At 44.3% G+C, this 16,572-nt stretch overlaps 1 protein-coding gene across 1 annotated transcript; it reads left to right on the forward strand.

Moving 5' to 3' along the window:
* Positions 1 to 2,466: 2,466 nt before the first annotated feature.
* On the forward strand, positions 2,467 to 8,839 carry VHL (von Hippel-Lindau tumor suppressor). The gene is given in 4 exon segments (XM_079934252.1): positions 2,467 to 2,679; positions 2,683 to 2,896; positions 5,006 to 5,128; positions 6,437 to 8,839. Coding segments are annotated over 4 exon segments (657 nt in total). The 5' UTR covers positions 2,467 to 2,556; the 3' UTR covers positions 6,634 to 8,839.
* Positions 8,840 to 16,572: the final 7,733 nt, after the last annotated feature.

Below are 16,572 nucleotides of genomic sequence, written 5' to 3' on the forward strand. Positions count from 1 at the left end.
CACCCCCTTTATACCCTTATAACCCCTTCAGTTTCCTTAGCTGTAAAGTGGAGATAATGACATGGCTTTCATGAATGTGGAATGCTTAGTAGAGTGCCTTGCATTTGATAGATTTATTCTTTCTCCTTGAAGTTCATCTTTGACTAAAATGAAACCCTCTGAACTCTATTTCTGAGCTTCTCCAAGTAGAGTCTATTTCAGGTCACTGAAATTTAATTACAGGGACTCATGTACCATCTTTCTTCAGGTTTACCTAGCACCATGTGTCTCTCCTTTGTTGCACTAGTGGTAACTGCAACTTTGTTTTTATTTGTGTGATGATTATGGGACACTCATTGAAGTGCTGTGAAGGCATGACTTATCTGCAATATTCTCAACACTTAGCACAGCACCTGGCACCTAGTAGGCCCTCAGATATTCTCAGAATGAAGAAATGAGTGTTTAAACTTTGTAGCTTTAATCTTTCATAAATAAACATCTCATTTCTCAAATTTTTACCATAGCGCTTTGCACATAGTAGGTCTGGTTATTTTTTCCTCTTCATGGCTCTTCAGAATTGATTTAGGACTATTATATCTCAATAAAAGCTGGGGGAGGATTGATTTAGTTGTTTTCATTATAAAGGTAATAAAACTATATTCTAGAATATGGGGTTGGCTGAGGAAATAATGACACATTTTACATAAATGTCATCACACTATGCATATAATTTGATAGCTCTTTCCCCCTTTTATTTCATTTTCCTCAGTAAGTTTTCCCTATTTTTAATGGTGTTGCCATTCTTCAATGTAGTTTGTGGAGAAGAGTTTGCTTTCATGTCAGGCAACCAAAGAAACTGAAAAAGAGGTTGCTCAGATGGGTGAAAATCATAAACCTAAACCCCTTTGCTTGTGGATTTGACTGAGAACAGCTGTCTAGGAGTGCAGCCAAAAACAAAAACAGAAAAGCCTATTTGCACCCTTCTCCCTGCTGTTTATTTTAAATGTTAGGGCCATAGTGCTGGTCTGTGGGCACAAGTATGTGTTCCTTATTGGCCTGGGCCGCCAGGTGAGTTTTCAGTAAGTGGTAGGACTGAGGAGTCCTGGGCTTGGAGGCAGTGAGTTTAGTCAATGAGAAGCAAACTGAATAGGGGAATCAGTGCCTGCTGCGGGGTCTTCCTAGTCCCCCGATGGGCATGATGCCTGATCTGACACCCAGGCTAGATATTTGTATGATGGGAGTTGGGAAGGGAGAACTCTTAGGCTTTATTCAAAGTTCATCTCAGACGTTAACCCCTCCTGGGGTTAATGAAGATTTACCTGATTCTTTTCAGATCAGCTAGTCGCCTTCCACTTGCTCTTTTACTGGTATAACCAATAATAAAACTACATGTCCTACATCAACCACAATAAAGAAAACAAATCAGTCTACATGTCCTGTGCTTTCCCAGTAGCCCAGTAGCATTTTGAGGCTAGAGACAGTGTTTTTAACTCATCTTTATAAATAGTAACTGCTGCTATTTGCAGAGTGCTTGCTATGTGCTAGGCACTGAACACTTTTCCACTTAATCCACACTCCTATGACATAGATACTTCTTAAAAATGCCAGTTTCAAAGATGAGCAATTAAAGGCTCAGAGATATCTCATATCTGAAGCTAAACCTGGAATGAGAACCCAGGTGGGTGTGAATTTCAGAGGGCACACAGACTGAATTGTGAAAGTTTATTCTCTCTTCAGTTTCCTAAAGGAAATCTTTCTGATTATGTCCAGGGGGAAGGAAGTTGGTTTGACAACTAACACTCGGTATCTAACATTTAACACTTCGCTGACTTTTGAACCAACAGAACGCACGCAGGCTCAGAGCCTTTACAGAGAACGAAGTTTAGTAACTTGTTTTGTTTTCTTTAAATTCATTCCACTGTATTCTTCTATGGCAAATGATAAAGAATTTCCATTGATGGTGGTGATATAAAATTTCTTCTCAAATGTGTTTAATTGCTTGCGTATGCATAGAATAATTTTGAAAGGAAGGACAAAAAAACATGTTACCTGTTGCCTCCAGGGACTCTCTCCAGGTGGCTGGGGGGACTGGGAAAATTTCACTTTATCCTACTTTTCTGTACAAAACTCAAATTTTGTGACCCAAAATGGAGACAAAACAAACTTGATCAATGAGAAAATTAGTAAATAAATAATAGTGCAGAAGGTAGGGAGAATATGGCAAAAACCATGAAGGTCTTAAGACAATGAATGAAACTAAAGAAACGCTGTGTAAGAAACGTACGAGAGGTACGAGAATCCAATTTACAGGGGAAATCCTGGCACAGGACGGCTTAACGCCACCGCCAGCTTCCGTGAAAGCGGGACCCTCAATCCTCAGGGGATCCATCTGCGCATGCGCACGGCCTCAAGCCGGCCATCTTCCAGGCTGTATTCCATCCCCCACCGAGAGCGCGCGAAAACTGCACGCACGCCTGCCAGGGACGCGCACGCACGCCCCGCCCCGCCCCGTCCCGCCCCGCGTGGCCAACGAATCCCAAGGCGGCTAGGCCCGGGTAGTTCTGGCTCCGGGAGGTAATGCTCGGGAGGGCGGGGAACGCGGAAGAGGCAGAGACCGGCGCGGAGGAGGCGGACGCGGAGGAGGCGGACGCGGAGGAGGCGGACGCGGAGGAGGCGGACGCGGAGCAGTGCGGTTCGGTGTAGTCCCACACGGAGGAGCTCGGCTACCAGCAGGAGATGGAGGCTGGGCGGCCGCGGCCGATGCTGCGCTCAGTGAATACTCGCGAGCCGTCCCAGGTCATCTTCTGCAACCGCAGCCCGCGCGTGGTGCTGCCCGTGTGGCTCAACTTCGACGGCGAGCCGCAGCCCTACCCGACGCTGCCCCCCGGCACGGGCCGCCGCATCCATAGCTACCGAGGTAGGCGGGCCGCGGTCGCCCAGTCGCGCCCGGCCGCGCCGCCCCCTTGTCCTGGCCTCAACGAGCCCGGTGCTGAGCTGTGCCCAGCGCGCTGCCCAGCGCTCTAGGCCTGATAGCAACGATAACGGTGGCTCGAGCTCACCGAATTCCCGCCCCATCCGGGGAGGCAAGTGCTGTTGTCATTATTATTCCCATTTTACACTCGAGAAACTGACGCCCCAGAGAGGTTGTGACAGATCCAAGTAGACGCAGCTAGTGACAGAGCATTCTTCTTTTAAGAGTGCATAATTTGCATTTGATGATCGACCCCACGTGTATTCCATCCCTCACGCCCATTTGTTCAGTCCGTGAATGGGAGAATCCCACATTCTCCGATGTGCCCAGTGGGCCACGTCCGCGTAGGGTCCCTGCCTTCATGGAGATCGCGGTCAAGTTGGGGAGACGAGACAAATGCATAAGTAGTTAAGAACAAGCCAGTGTCATAATTGCTGCCATAGGAACGGAGCACAGCAGGGCACCTGCTCAGTGAAAGGGAGGGGTGTGTGCTTTGAGTTGGAACTTCGCAGAGAAGAAAGGGAATCCTGCATGATGAATGGGATCTTACTAACCCAAGACCGGAGTGGAGAGTTGTAGGCAGAGTGAACAGCATGGGCTAACACCTGGAGACTGGGAAAGGGGAGACGGTATGGAATGGTGGGAGAGGAAGTCTGAAAGGTGATCTTACCCTTAGGGAAATGGGGGCCATTGAAAGTTTTTAAGCAGGGAAATGACATTGCCTGATTTAATACTGAAAAGCTTACCCAGGTTGCAAAGTGGTTTGGAGGGGGAAGAGTACTGGTAGCAGTTAGGAAACTGTTGTAATAACCCAGGTTGGGGCTGTCTAGGCCTTACTGCATAAAGTGGCAGTAATCTTCCCTTGGTTTTCAAGAAGAGAAGTTAATGCTTGCTAAATTTTCACTCTCTTCCTCGGAGGATCCTAATGGATCTTTTTTCCTTGAGGGTCGCATACTCAATAATGCTCTTCAAACTTTTACACCGAAGTTCTGCTAATATTAAATGAGGAACAACGCAGTTCTTTCAGGCATTAACATTTCTGTAGTCTCCTATTTTATCTAGGAAATTGTGTGAATTTTGTATTCTTCTCCAAAATTTATCTGTGCCTGATTTAATATAAACATTTAAAAAAAATTACCACGTGAATGTACTTAACGTTATCGATACTAAACTGTACACTTAAAAATGGTTAATAGTCAATTTTATGTTATGTATATGTTACTACAAGAAAAAAAAAATTACTTCCTACTTTACATTTCTTAAATTTTCCCACCAAATCTTCAAGTAAATTTATGCCCCAGGAACACATGCTGTTTTTTATTCTGAGGCAGCCTCCTCCCTCCTTAAACAGAATCTTAGCCCTAGAATTTTGTCTCCTTCCAAGTGCCCCCCTCTCTCTCTCTCTCTCTCTTTTTTTTTTTTTTTTTGCATAAGATGTGTTTATTTCTTAAATTCAGGTATAATTTACATAGAGTAAAATACAAATGTCTTAGGGTTTGATGGGTTTTGACAACACCTAGATCAAGTTACAGATTAGAATATTTTCATCACCCCAGAAAATTCTCTCCTACCCCTTTCACTCTTCTGATTTTTCACACCATTGACTAATTTTATCTCTTTCTACAGAAAGTACCCTTTTCGGTCTGGCTTTTTTCTTTCAACGTGATGTTTTTGTATCTTCTTGCTTTTGAGAAGCACAGTTCTGAGGAGCTGGTGACCTTTTCTCTCCTTTTAGTTTGCAGCCTTTGGTGTGATTTGCAGTTCCCGTACTTTGCTTTTGCACCAAGACAGCAGAAAGGGCCTGGGTTTTGGAGCCTCGCTGGAATACTTGCCCTTCTCCTTACTGTCCCTGTTGCCTTGAGCAAGTCACTTGGCATTTTCAGACCTTTTTTTCTCATCTTTACCTGGATCTTTTGTGAGGACTAAATAAAATAACATTATTGGAATGGCTTTGTATGTTATTTAAGCAGAATGAGAGGCAGATATTTTCAGTGTCAGAGTGAGGAGATGAAGGAAATAGGTGTGTGGCTCCTTAACCTTTGCTTGTCTGAACAGGTCATCTTTGGCTCTTCCGAGATGCTGGGACATCTGATGGGCTCCTAGTTAACCAGACTGAGCTGTTTGTGCCGTCTCTCAATGTTGATGGACAGCCTATTTTTGCAAACATCACACTGCCAGGTACTGATGTTCCATCTTACTTTTTAAAAAGATAGGCTGTTGTATCCTAAGTAGAGGATAGGCCACTTGAAGGAGCCCAGTCATTAGTGATTTTTGCCTGATGCTGAGCAAGGTATCCAACCTTTCTGTGTCCTATTCTCCACCATGAATAAAGTGGAAGTAATTTACTTGTATGCTGTATGTTGGACAAAGATGTCCTGGTATCTCAGAAGCTCTTTGGGCTGGTCAAGGGTGGGCTAAATTAAAATACTTGATTGTAGCATTATGAATGCGTTTTGTTTCGCTCGCCGTGGAGCAGAATTACGCCCTGGAGTCTCAGGAGAAAAAAAGGTGTAGAGAATGAGATATCATGGCTTATTTATTGACTTCTAGTGTTGTATCTTTCAGTGTAATTTAACTCAGTCAAGGTCACTGTGTCAATCAGGGGTTGTAAGAAGAATCACCACATTGAACATTAGCTTCACAGCTTACCACTCGTTTAAAACTCAAGTGATTTTATTAGGTTGAACCCTTAGAAACTGATGATCTGTTGGGTTAAAAAAACCCAAATACCTGCAGCTTCAAACGAGTATGTGTATGTAGGGTTCAAACTAGGATGTGTATTTAGATCCTGCTTTAAGGCAGTGGGTATACAGAAGTGAGCACTGGTAAGTTAAATGTAGGAAATTTTGCCTTAAAGGAGACCTTTAAAGAGTAAGTTCCCCGGTAAGTTTAAAATAGGATTTGAGTTCCCCCAAAATCCAGTTACACACTTCTTTGGTTATCTATTGCTGTGTGACAGCTACCCCCAAGCTAACAACAACCATTTTATTTGTTTATAATTCTGCAGCCGGGGCAGAGCTCAGCTCGGTGGTTATTCTGCTCACTGGTGATCACTGCCTTCTGCTGGCGGGTTGGCTGGGGCCTGGGCCTCTCTCCCGGGTCATCTCAGGGCCTGGCCCTCTTTGTATGGTCTCTCCTGCTGGGTAGCTCAGGGCTCCTGAGAGTGTAAAAGCGAACGTTGCCAGGGCTTCTTAAGGCTGAGACCCAGAATCGCCACAGCGTCACTGTGCCCACATTCAGTTAGTTAAAGCACATCCCAGGCCCAGCCCACTCTCGAGGAAAGTTCCTACACAGGGTCATGAATACTGTGAGATGTCTGTTGCGGCCATCACATTACACTCTGCCACAGCCCATGTACTCACTTTTTTTGTCCAAAGCGAGGTCCAGCTGTTGCAAATGTAATTGCCACAGTTGGCAAAGCCTCTCACTCAGCCCTTGTCCTCAGGCCTGAGTCTGCTGCTGAGAGTCGGTTTTCTGCCCTTACAGTGTACACCCTGAAAGAGCGCTGCCTCCAGGTTGTGCGAAGCCTAGTCAAGCCTGAGGATTACAGGAGACTGGACATCGCGAGATCCCTCTACGAAGATTTGGAGGACCACCCAAATGTGTGGAAGGACCTGGAGCGGTTGACCCAGGAGCATATTGAAAATCAGCGGATGGCAGAGGAGACTGAAGATTTTAATTGAAATTTACACTCCTGGGTCTCGGCTTTTGACAGTCCTGACAAGTCTTGATCTAGACCTAGGACTGGTCACTTTTTCTTGGCTTCAAAGTGTCTCATTCTTGGAGTCAAAAAGCTCCATTGCTTAAAAGAAAGTTAACTGACCTCACTACTGGGCGCTGTGATGTTTAAGGGCAAATATCACAAAATGTAATTTAATGCCTGTCCCTTCTAGAAGTATTTATGAAGGTAAAGTAGTTGCATTTTTGCCTCCTAGTGAGTCAGGAAAGTTTCTGTGTAAGGACTTTTGTGTAAGTAATTGAGCGAGAATTGTAGCTTATTCTTGAGTTGTAGGAAAGCAGTGACATCTGCTTTTCATTCCTGTATTGTGGTTGGTGATGTCCCCGCGTCCTGCACTGAGAGACCAAGATGTCATTGGGGCAGGGGCATAGCAGTCTGCTCTTTGAGACTCCAGTGCCTCGCACGTTATGAGCCTTCCCTCAGTGTTTATTGAATGAACAAACCAGTGGCTACTTTGGTAGAAAGTGTTAGAGGTTTTCACCCTTTTTTTTTGAGGGCGGGTGGTAATGGGGACCTTAAAGTATATACAGTAAACAAATGTTTTAAAAGGCATCAATTTTATAGAAAGCAGTTTTTATAATTTTCTAAGTTGTGGCTTTTCTCTGCCCACTGTTGTTGCAGAGCTGTTTTATTTCTGTTTCTAAGCCAGGATTAGCTTTCTACAGTTCTTATTGATGATAGCTTTTTTGAAACTTGCTATGTGCACAGAAGATAGGAGATACTTGTTTAATCATAGTATTAAAGAGCTACTCCTAAAAAAAAAAAAGGTGGGGGGGCTTCCCTGGTGGCACAGTGGTTGAGAGTCCTCCTGCCGATGCAGGGGACACGGGTTCGTGCGCTGGTCCAGGAAGATCCCACGTGCCGCGGAGCAGCTGGGCCCGTGAGCCGTGGCCGCTGAGCCTGCGCGTCCGGAGCCTGTGCTCCGCAACGGGGAGAGGCCACAACAGTGAGAGGCCCATGTACCGCAAAAAAAAAAAAAAAAAAAAGAGCTACTCCTGTACTATAAATAGGTTTTTGCCAAATGTGGGTACTTCTGTTCCTGTTTGTAAATCCATGACATTTTTGTTCGATTCAGCAATTTTTCATCAGATGGGATCTGGTGACACTTTGCACCTGCCTGGAGGAGAGGACAAAGCCCTCCAGCCTCTTGGAAGTTACTGCTAACACACTGTGGATTCAGCGGGTAGCCTGGAATGTTTTCTAGTTTTATACATGTACAGATCCTTTCCGATAGGCTGGACTTAAATTCATTAAATTCAATACTTCTATCAGGCCTCCTTTTTTGGTAGCTAATCGTTAAAAAACCCAAAAAACTAAAAACAAAACTCTCCAGTAGAGAAAGTGTTGGAAGAGACAGAAAAGTAAAGGAAGAGAAAGATCCAATTAGGTACACTACTTAAATACAACCACTAACTTAACATTTTGAACTTTTAGCCTTTTTTTGGCTTGGTTTTACGTAGTAGTTGAGATCATACCGAATATAAAGTTTTGTATTCTACTTTCTCATTTACCTTTATAACTTACATATTTTTCCATGCTATTATAAGCTCTTCACAGACATGAGTGCAGCCTTCCTTTTATAAATAATGTTGGGCTATTTCTTGGCATCTTTATTAGTCCCTTTGAGCACAGTTCCTATGCTCTGATATCAGAGTGAAGCGAATGAATCAAACGCCGTACAGTTTTCCCACCTAATCTTATTCTCCTCTTTCAACATTCAGCAAGTAAATGGGCTTTTTTTTTTTCTTTAGCCTGTTGTGGTACTCATTCAGTGACACACCTGTAATTTTTTATCTAATTTTTTTGTCGAATTGTTGGGTAGGGAAGAAGAAATGCTGGTACAGAGGCAGCCATATGATTTCGAAAGTGGGATGGGATGGAAGATTTAAGGAAGCCTGCTGGTGCTCAATTAGTTCAGTGTTGGTTTTACTATTTTTTAAACCTGTCTTTGTGTCAAAATGAGATTTCATGTTCCTGTCAAAACTTGCAATTTGAGTACTGTGTTTTTTGTGTTGTCCAAGGAAGATTGAAAACCTATAGCATGTATGTACTCATTTGAAATCTTAAGAATGTATTAAATGTATTGCTTTTAAGAAACTGTGATCTTATCTATTTTGACTTAAAAAAAAGCTTTTTTGGATACATTAAATGGTGCTAAGTAAAAGAAATAGGTAAGGTGTGGTGGTGTCATTTGCCAGGCTCTTCTTTCTTGGAGAGGTGTGAAGGCCATGTTTGCTTAAAGGCTTAAGGGGGGCGGGGCGGGGGGGGGAGGTGGATGGACAAAGGCAAGAAACCTGCTTTCATTCTCAGTCCCTTCTCTTTCCAGCACTGGATTTTGTTTAAAACTTTGTTTCTTTTAGCTTTATTTTTCTTGTAAAAATGAAATATCACTGTAAAAAATTTAAGCTCTACAGAAAAGTATTAAGAAAAAAAGCATTCACAGTTGGAACACAGGTGGTTTGTTTTTGTTTTTTTTTTCATGAAAATAGAACCAACCGTAACAGACACCTCATACAGGTGGCAACTAAGTATATAAAAAGATGCTCCACATTATATATCATCAGGGAACTGCAAATTAAAACAACAGTGAGATACTACTACACACCTAGTAGAATGGCCAAAAAAAAAAAAGAATGGCCAAAATCCAGAACACTGACAATACTAAATGCCGGTGAGGATGTGGAGCAACGGGAACTCTCATTCATTGCTAATGGGAATGCAAAATGGTACAGCCACTTTGGAAGACAGTTTGGTGGTTTCTTACAAAACATATTCTTATCGTACCATCCAGTAATTGTGCTCCTTAGTATTTACTCAAAGGAGTTGAAAACTTATGTCCAAAAACTTGCACATGGATGTTTACAGCAGCTTTGTTCATAATTGCCAAATCTTGGAAGCAACCAAGATGTCCTTCAGTAGGTGAATGAACACATAAACTGTGATATAATGGAATAACTCTAATACAATGGAATATTACTCAGCATTAAGATGAAGTGAGCTGTTAACCGTGAAAAGACACGGAGGAAATTTAAATGCATATTAGTAAGTGAAAGTAGACAGCCTGCCAATGCAGGGGACACGGGTTCGATCCTTTGGTCCAGGAAGATCCCAATGCCACGGAGCAGCTAAGTCCATGCACCACAACTACTGAGCCTGCACTCTAGAGCCCACGAGCTGCAACTCCTGAGTCCACGTGCTACAGTTACTGAAGCCCATGTACCTAGAGCCCCTGCTCCACAATGAAGAGAAGCCACCGCAATGAGAAGCCCATGCACCGCAACAAAGAGTAGCCCCTGCTCACCGCAACTAGAGAAAGCCCGCGCACAGCAACGAAGACTCAACGTAGCCAAAAATAAATAAATAAAAATTTAAAAAAAATACTGTCATCTTTGTTAAAAATAAATGATAAATTAAAACGGGTAAGGGTGGGCTTCCCTGGTGGCGCAGTGGTTGAGAGTCCGCCTGCCGATGCAGGGGACGCGGGTTCCTGCCCCGGTCCGGGAAAATCCCACATGCCGAGGAGCGGCTGGGACCGTGGGCCATGGCCGCTGAGCCTGCGCGTCCGGAGCCTGTGCTCCGCAACAGGAGAGGCCACAACAGTGAGAGGCCCGCGTACCACACAAAAAAAATAATAATAATAAGGGGTAGGGGGAGAGGGGGGGATGAATAGGTGGAGCACAGAATTTTTTAGAGCAGTGAATCTATTCTGTCTGATGTTATAATAGTGGATATATATCATTATAAATTCGTCCAAACCCACAGAATGTACAACACCAAAAGTGAACCCTAAGGTAAACGGTAGACTTGGGGTGATAATGATGTAGCAGTGTAGGTCCATCAATTGGAACAAAGGTACCACCCTGGCAGGGGCAGGTGTTAATAATGGAAAGGAGACTTTGTTGGGGGGGGTGGGGGTGGGGACGGGGGCAGGACGTATATAGGAAATCCTGTACCTTCCTCTCAATTATGCTGTGAACATAAAACTGCTCTAGAAAGTAGTCTATTAAAAAACAAGTGGTTAATATCTCACCAGGACTTATATTGAGAATGTGATAACAACAACAGGGTACTCAGCTCACTAAGGCCGTGAAATAGATACCAGTGTTTTGCATTCTTGAAATAGGAACACCAGTGAACTTTTCAGATACTTTCATGCTAGGTTTCTGTATCCCGTTCTTGGCACCTCAGCCCTACTCTATGCTAGTCACTGAGCTGCCTGATACCCTTTCACCGTTTCCCCATTCTGTCAGCACACCTAAGCTCCCTGCCCCAACAGAACATTTTCCTGGGGACTTTCCCCCATCACCACACATACCCAGTAATCCATTGGCAGATCACGGAAGAATGAAATATACTTGTGGTGATAACCGAAAGGGGCAATAATACTGGATAGGTAAATGAGAGAGAAACCCACAAAACTAGTTTCAGAGTTTGGAACGTGAAACCTCAGGAGAGTACGAGTTGGCTTAACTTACACTAGATAGCAATAGGCTCTCTCCGTATTCAGGCAGAAAACACAGAAGATTGTTTTGTTCCAGTTGGGAGAAGTTGAGTTCTTGAGGACTGGGCTGGCTCTGCAAATGCTTCTGAAAAACCCAGAGGAAATCATAGCGAACCATTTTATCCTCAGATAAATTGAAGGAGAGTTAATTGGGCAAAGGATAGCCTAGCAGCAGTTTGCTAGGGAGGACATGAGATGACATTCTTCACCTGGAGGAGGGTGATCAGATACCCCGGTCCAATGCGGGAATATTGAGAACTCATGCTGCAGTTATCCAGTGCTCAGAAGCATCAGGTGGGAACTAAAGGGGAGGGTTATTCTAGCAGTTCTGGATTACCCTGTCCTGGAGCAACTGCAGAGAGTGGGGGGAATTTGGAGGGGGGTCTGGTGTGTCCTCGGGGTAGCAGTTTTCCAACTATTGGTTTATGGTTTTCCTTGATAGACTTTAGGACTTCCCTACCCTTCCTGTAGATGAGAAAGCAGACCCCTCTGGAACAGACCTCAATACTGGAAATAAATGTACATTAATAGGAAGTTGGCCAAATAAAGTATGGTGCTCCTAAATAAACTATTAAAAAAGGAAAAGGTAGATGCTTATTTAAGGACATGAAAAACTATTATTAATTGAAAAACATTTACAGAAAATTGTTTTAAAATTTTTTATATTAAAAATTAATTTTATAGAGGTCTAAAAATATGTGAAAGTATATACAGCAAAGTATTAATAATGGTGGCCCATCCAGGATGAAATTATGGGAAGGTGTTCATTCTCTTTCTCTGTGTCTCTCTCTCTGAGATAATTGAGATAATGGAATAGATATAGATATATAGACATAGACATATAGATATAGATATAGCTATGTCTCTGCCCCAGTTCCTGGCACAGAGCTCCTAAAGCCCTTGTAAATTCCTAAGTGATAAGATCACTAGCGGCACCTTTTTGTTCTAACGAGAGGACTCTGGTGGTCTCCTGGATGACTCCGGGATGGGGTCTGGTCACCAGAAAAGCCAAGCCATCATTAGAAGCTTGGAATTTTCAGCCCGCCCCAGCCTTCTCCAGAGAGGGGAGAGGGGCTGAAAATGAGGTTCATAATTGATCATGCCTACTTGACGGAGCCTCCATAAACTCCCAAAGTAGGGGGTTCAGAGACCTTCCAGGGGGACAAACGCACCCACGCTGGGAGGGTGATGCACCCCAACTCCACTGGGACCAAATCTCCTGTGCCCAGGACCCTCGAAGATCTCACCCTATATTTCTCTTCATCTGGGTGTTCATCTGTATCCTTTATCATATCCTTTAATAAACTGGTAAGTGTGTTTCCATGAGTTCTGTGAGCCACTTTAGCAACTTAATTGAACTTGAGGAGGGGTCCTGGGAACCTCTGATTTGTAGCCAAGTTGGATGGAAGTTATAGGTAACCTGGGGACCTACTACTTGGGACTGGCATCTGAAGGGGGGTTGAGGGCAGTCTTGCAGAACTGAGCCCTTAACCTGTGGGATCTGACACTTATCTCCAGGTAGATAGTGTTAGAATTAAGTTTAATTGTAGGACACCCAGCTGGTGTCACAGAGAATTGCTTGTTGTGGGGAAACTACCCCCTCTCCTCCATTTGGTGACCAGAGTGTCAGAAGTGACGTGTTGTGTGTAATACTGTCGGCGAACGAAACTTGGGTCTGCTTGCCCCGTGCAGTAAAGCCAATCTACTGACGCCCGGTTGTGGTGAAGGGGAGTGCAGCGTTTATTGCAGGGCGCCAAGCAAGGAGTCCAGGTGGCTAGTGCTCAAAAACCCTGAACTCCTCGAAGGCTTTTGGGAAAAGGTTTTTAAAGACAGTGTGAGGGAGGGGGTGTTGTGGGGTTTGTGGTCAGCTAGTGGACACTCTTCTGATTGGTTGGGGATGAGATAATTGGGAGTCAACAACATCAACCTTCTGGTCCCAACTGGTCTGGGGTCTACGTGCTTGTGGGCAGTGTAAGGTTAACTTCTTCCACCCAGTGGGGGTTTTAGTATCTGCAAAACCGTTCAAAGAATTTGGCTCAGAATATTACCTATAGCCCTTGAGGAGGAGCTAAAAGTCCTCAACTTTGTTTAATGGCTAAACTGTTATTGTTTTGTCATGCTTGACTGTTCTCCTTTCTTTCTGCATTTTCTCACATTGCTGATTAAATTCACTCTCTGGAACTTGAGGAAGGCCTAGGGGCCTAAAGGTTTTCTACAGACAAAAGAGAGGCAGAGGATGCTGGGGGTGGCAGGGGTGTGGGTTGTCTGTTCTGGGAAGGCCCCATAGGGTCCTGCTGGCTTACAAAGGTAAGGAGAAACACAGAAGGGGGAACTGGCTTTCCCCCTGTACAGGAGGAAGAAAGGCTAGGACTGGGTTTTTTCTCTTTTTGATGTGGACCATCCTCCGAGTCTCTACTGAATTTGCCAGAATGCTGCCTCTGCTCTATGTCTTGTTTTTTTTTTTTTTTTTTCGTATGTCTTGTTTTTTTAGCCACGAGGCATGTGAGATCTCAGCTCTCCGACCAGGGATCGAACCCGCAGCCCCTGCTTTGGAAGGCCAAGTCCCAACCACTGGACCGCCAGGGAAGTCCCTGGGTTTTTTCTTAATTCACTCCTTTTTTCAGACAGTGATCACATACTATCAGAAAAACCAATAACGTTATTTTTATTAGAAAAGAAAAAATATGTGCAAAGTACACAGAAAAGCCTTACTGTGGTTATTTCCTTTTCATCAGCCTTCCTTCATGCCCATCTTCCTGATGTCACATGGGTCCTCAACTCTGCTGGCACATAAGTAGAACTACCCGAGAAGCTTTTTGAAATGCTAGCGCCTGAGTCCCAGCCCAGAACAATCGTGCCTGGGTCTCTGGTTGGAGGTAGGGCTGGGCCTGTAGAGTCTTTTTAAAGCTCCCAGATGATTGATTCTAAGGTGTAGCGGGGATTGCAAACCTCTGATTGTAACTTCAAGGGAATTAAACATGAACAGGTCAAAATGGCACACTATATCACTAATCACATTCGGCCTCAATAACTGTTTCTAACATCCTGGTGTGGAGGCTGTTGGTCACGGAAACGCGAATTAGGAGAAGACATGTGTGCAGGATCACAGGAAATTTTTCAGGGTGAGGTGATATAATAGGGCACAAAGAGCCCTCCCTTTGGAATCAGACTTGGGTTGAATCTTGTCACTTGGCCAGTTTGGCTTGGACAAGTTACAATTGACTTGAGCCTCAGTTTCCCCATCTGTAGAATGGGAATGATAAACCTACCCTGTAGGGTCGTTGTGGGGATCCCAGATAATATGTGTTAAATGACTGGTACTTGATAGGTGAGTGGCAACTCTGTTAATTAGTGATAGCAAAGACCTTACTTTGAAGAACATATTCTAAAGAATGGGGACAAAGACGTGTGCCTAAGATGGCCTGCTTAGGCCCAGAACTACTCAATCGTCTTTGCAGGAAAGAATCCTAGGACTCAGGTCGCAAGCCCTGAAGCTGGGCAAGAAGGAACACTGCAAACAGGGGCCGGAGGAGGCAGCAGAGAGAGAGGGGCTGCCCGGCCTACCTGTCTCCTGGACGGGCCAAGGCTGTTGCGAACCTTCTGTGGTTATAAAGCCTCACCAAGGGGAAGAGGTCCCCTGGCCCTAGGGGAAAAGCACTACAAGGGACAGCGGCTCTGTGCTTGCAGCAGAGGGGAAAGCAGGCCGGGACTCTACAAATAGAGGAGAGAAAAAGAAGGACCCTTATCCTCCTTTGCCCCTTGCACCTGGGATGTAGGTGATTTTTCCACTCAGCCTCCGTCAGACCATTCCTGGAGCTCTTCTACCTCAAATTCCTCCTTCAACCACTGCTGCAACATGAGACTTCCCCTGAAAAGCAGTCTTGGAGCGCTGGAATGCACCCCATGTCAAACACCAAGGAGGTGCACTCACATAATAGTGATTCCTTATGAGGCCCAGCACTTTACAGTTTACCCTGAGCATTTTGGGGTCTGTTTAAACTTCACAGAAATCCTTCGAAGTGGGTGGAGCAGGATACCCAATTTACAGAAGAAAAAACTGCAAACTGGCTCAAGGATGAAGAGCCAGAGACAGTGACTGAACTAGGACCCAAATCCCAATAGGACCCCAAGGCCAGTGGGCGCTTTTTCAATATTATCAATGGCGACTACCATTTTTGGATCGCATTCTCTGTGCAAGGAAGACCCTGTCTAAATTGATTTAATCAGTATATGAGCGATTGTTTATAAACTAATCTGTTTATAATTGTGTAAATTGATTTAATCCATTTCCTTCGCTCACAGCTCTAAGCAGGAGGAATGATTAGTCCCACTTTAAGGATGTGGAAAGCGAGGCTCGAGAAGTGACATGAGTTGTCCAGGGTCGCAAAACCTGTTGGTAGCAGAGATGGGGCTTGTTCTCAGGGCTGCTCACTTTCCTTTTAGTTTCCTTCTTCTTTCCATAGCTGATATTTGCAGCTGCAAAGTGGTGCTCTAGTTGCTTATGTGCCTTAGATGATACTGCCTCACTTCTTGGAACCCATTTACTTCTGTGTAAAAGCATAGGCTTATGAGAGTTACATAAAATGATTTATGCAAAGCACATTGTAGGTATAGATAAACGGTAGTTATTGCAATAACGAGGCAGCTTGTAGCTAGTGGTCAGACGGATTGGGTTCAAATCCCAGCTCTGCCACTTTGTACTTGTATGATTTTAGGCAAGTTATTTGACTTCTCTGTACCTCAGTTTCCTCATCTGTAGAATGGGGGTAACACATAAGGTCATTGTGAGGAGTAAGTAAAACAACCTTGGTGAAGTTTGCCCATCATAAATGCTTAATAAATACTAGTGATTATGTTCTCCTTCTACCCTATTCAGTAATTCACTTTGCCCCCCAGTTCCTCTTACCATATTCTGCTTTGCCCCAATAATATTTATCACCTTCTAAGACAATGAATAATGCAATTAGCTACTTCTACTCTCTTTTACTATAATCTATTTTTATTCCCTAACATTACCTATCACCTTTTACAGTGCTAAATTATTTACTTATTTAGCATTTTTACTGCTTATTGTGTGTCTTCCTCCAGGGCAGGGATTTTGTCCTTTTTTTCTTCAGAGGGAACCCCAGCACCTAGAACAGTCCCTGGCACATAGTAGCTGCTCAATAAATATTAGCCCTTAAAATCAGAGTCTAGGGACTTCCCTGGTGGCTCAGTGGTTAAGAATCCGCCCACCAATGCAGGGGACATGGATTCGAGCCCTGGTCCGGGAAGATCCCACATGCTGTGGAGCAACTAAGCCCGTGAGCTACAACTACTGAGTCCGCTGGCCTAGAGCCCGTGCTCTGCACCAAGAGAAGCCACCCCAGTGAGAAGCCCACG

This window comes from Stenella coeruleoalba, assembly GCF_951394435.1.
Source record: "Stenella coeruleoalba genome assembly, chromosome: 10".
Classification (NCBI taxonomy): Eukaryota; Metazoa; Chordata; class Mammalia; order Artiodactyla; family Delphinidae; genus Stenella; species Stenella coeruleoalba.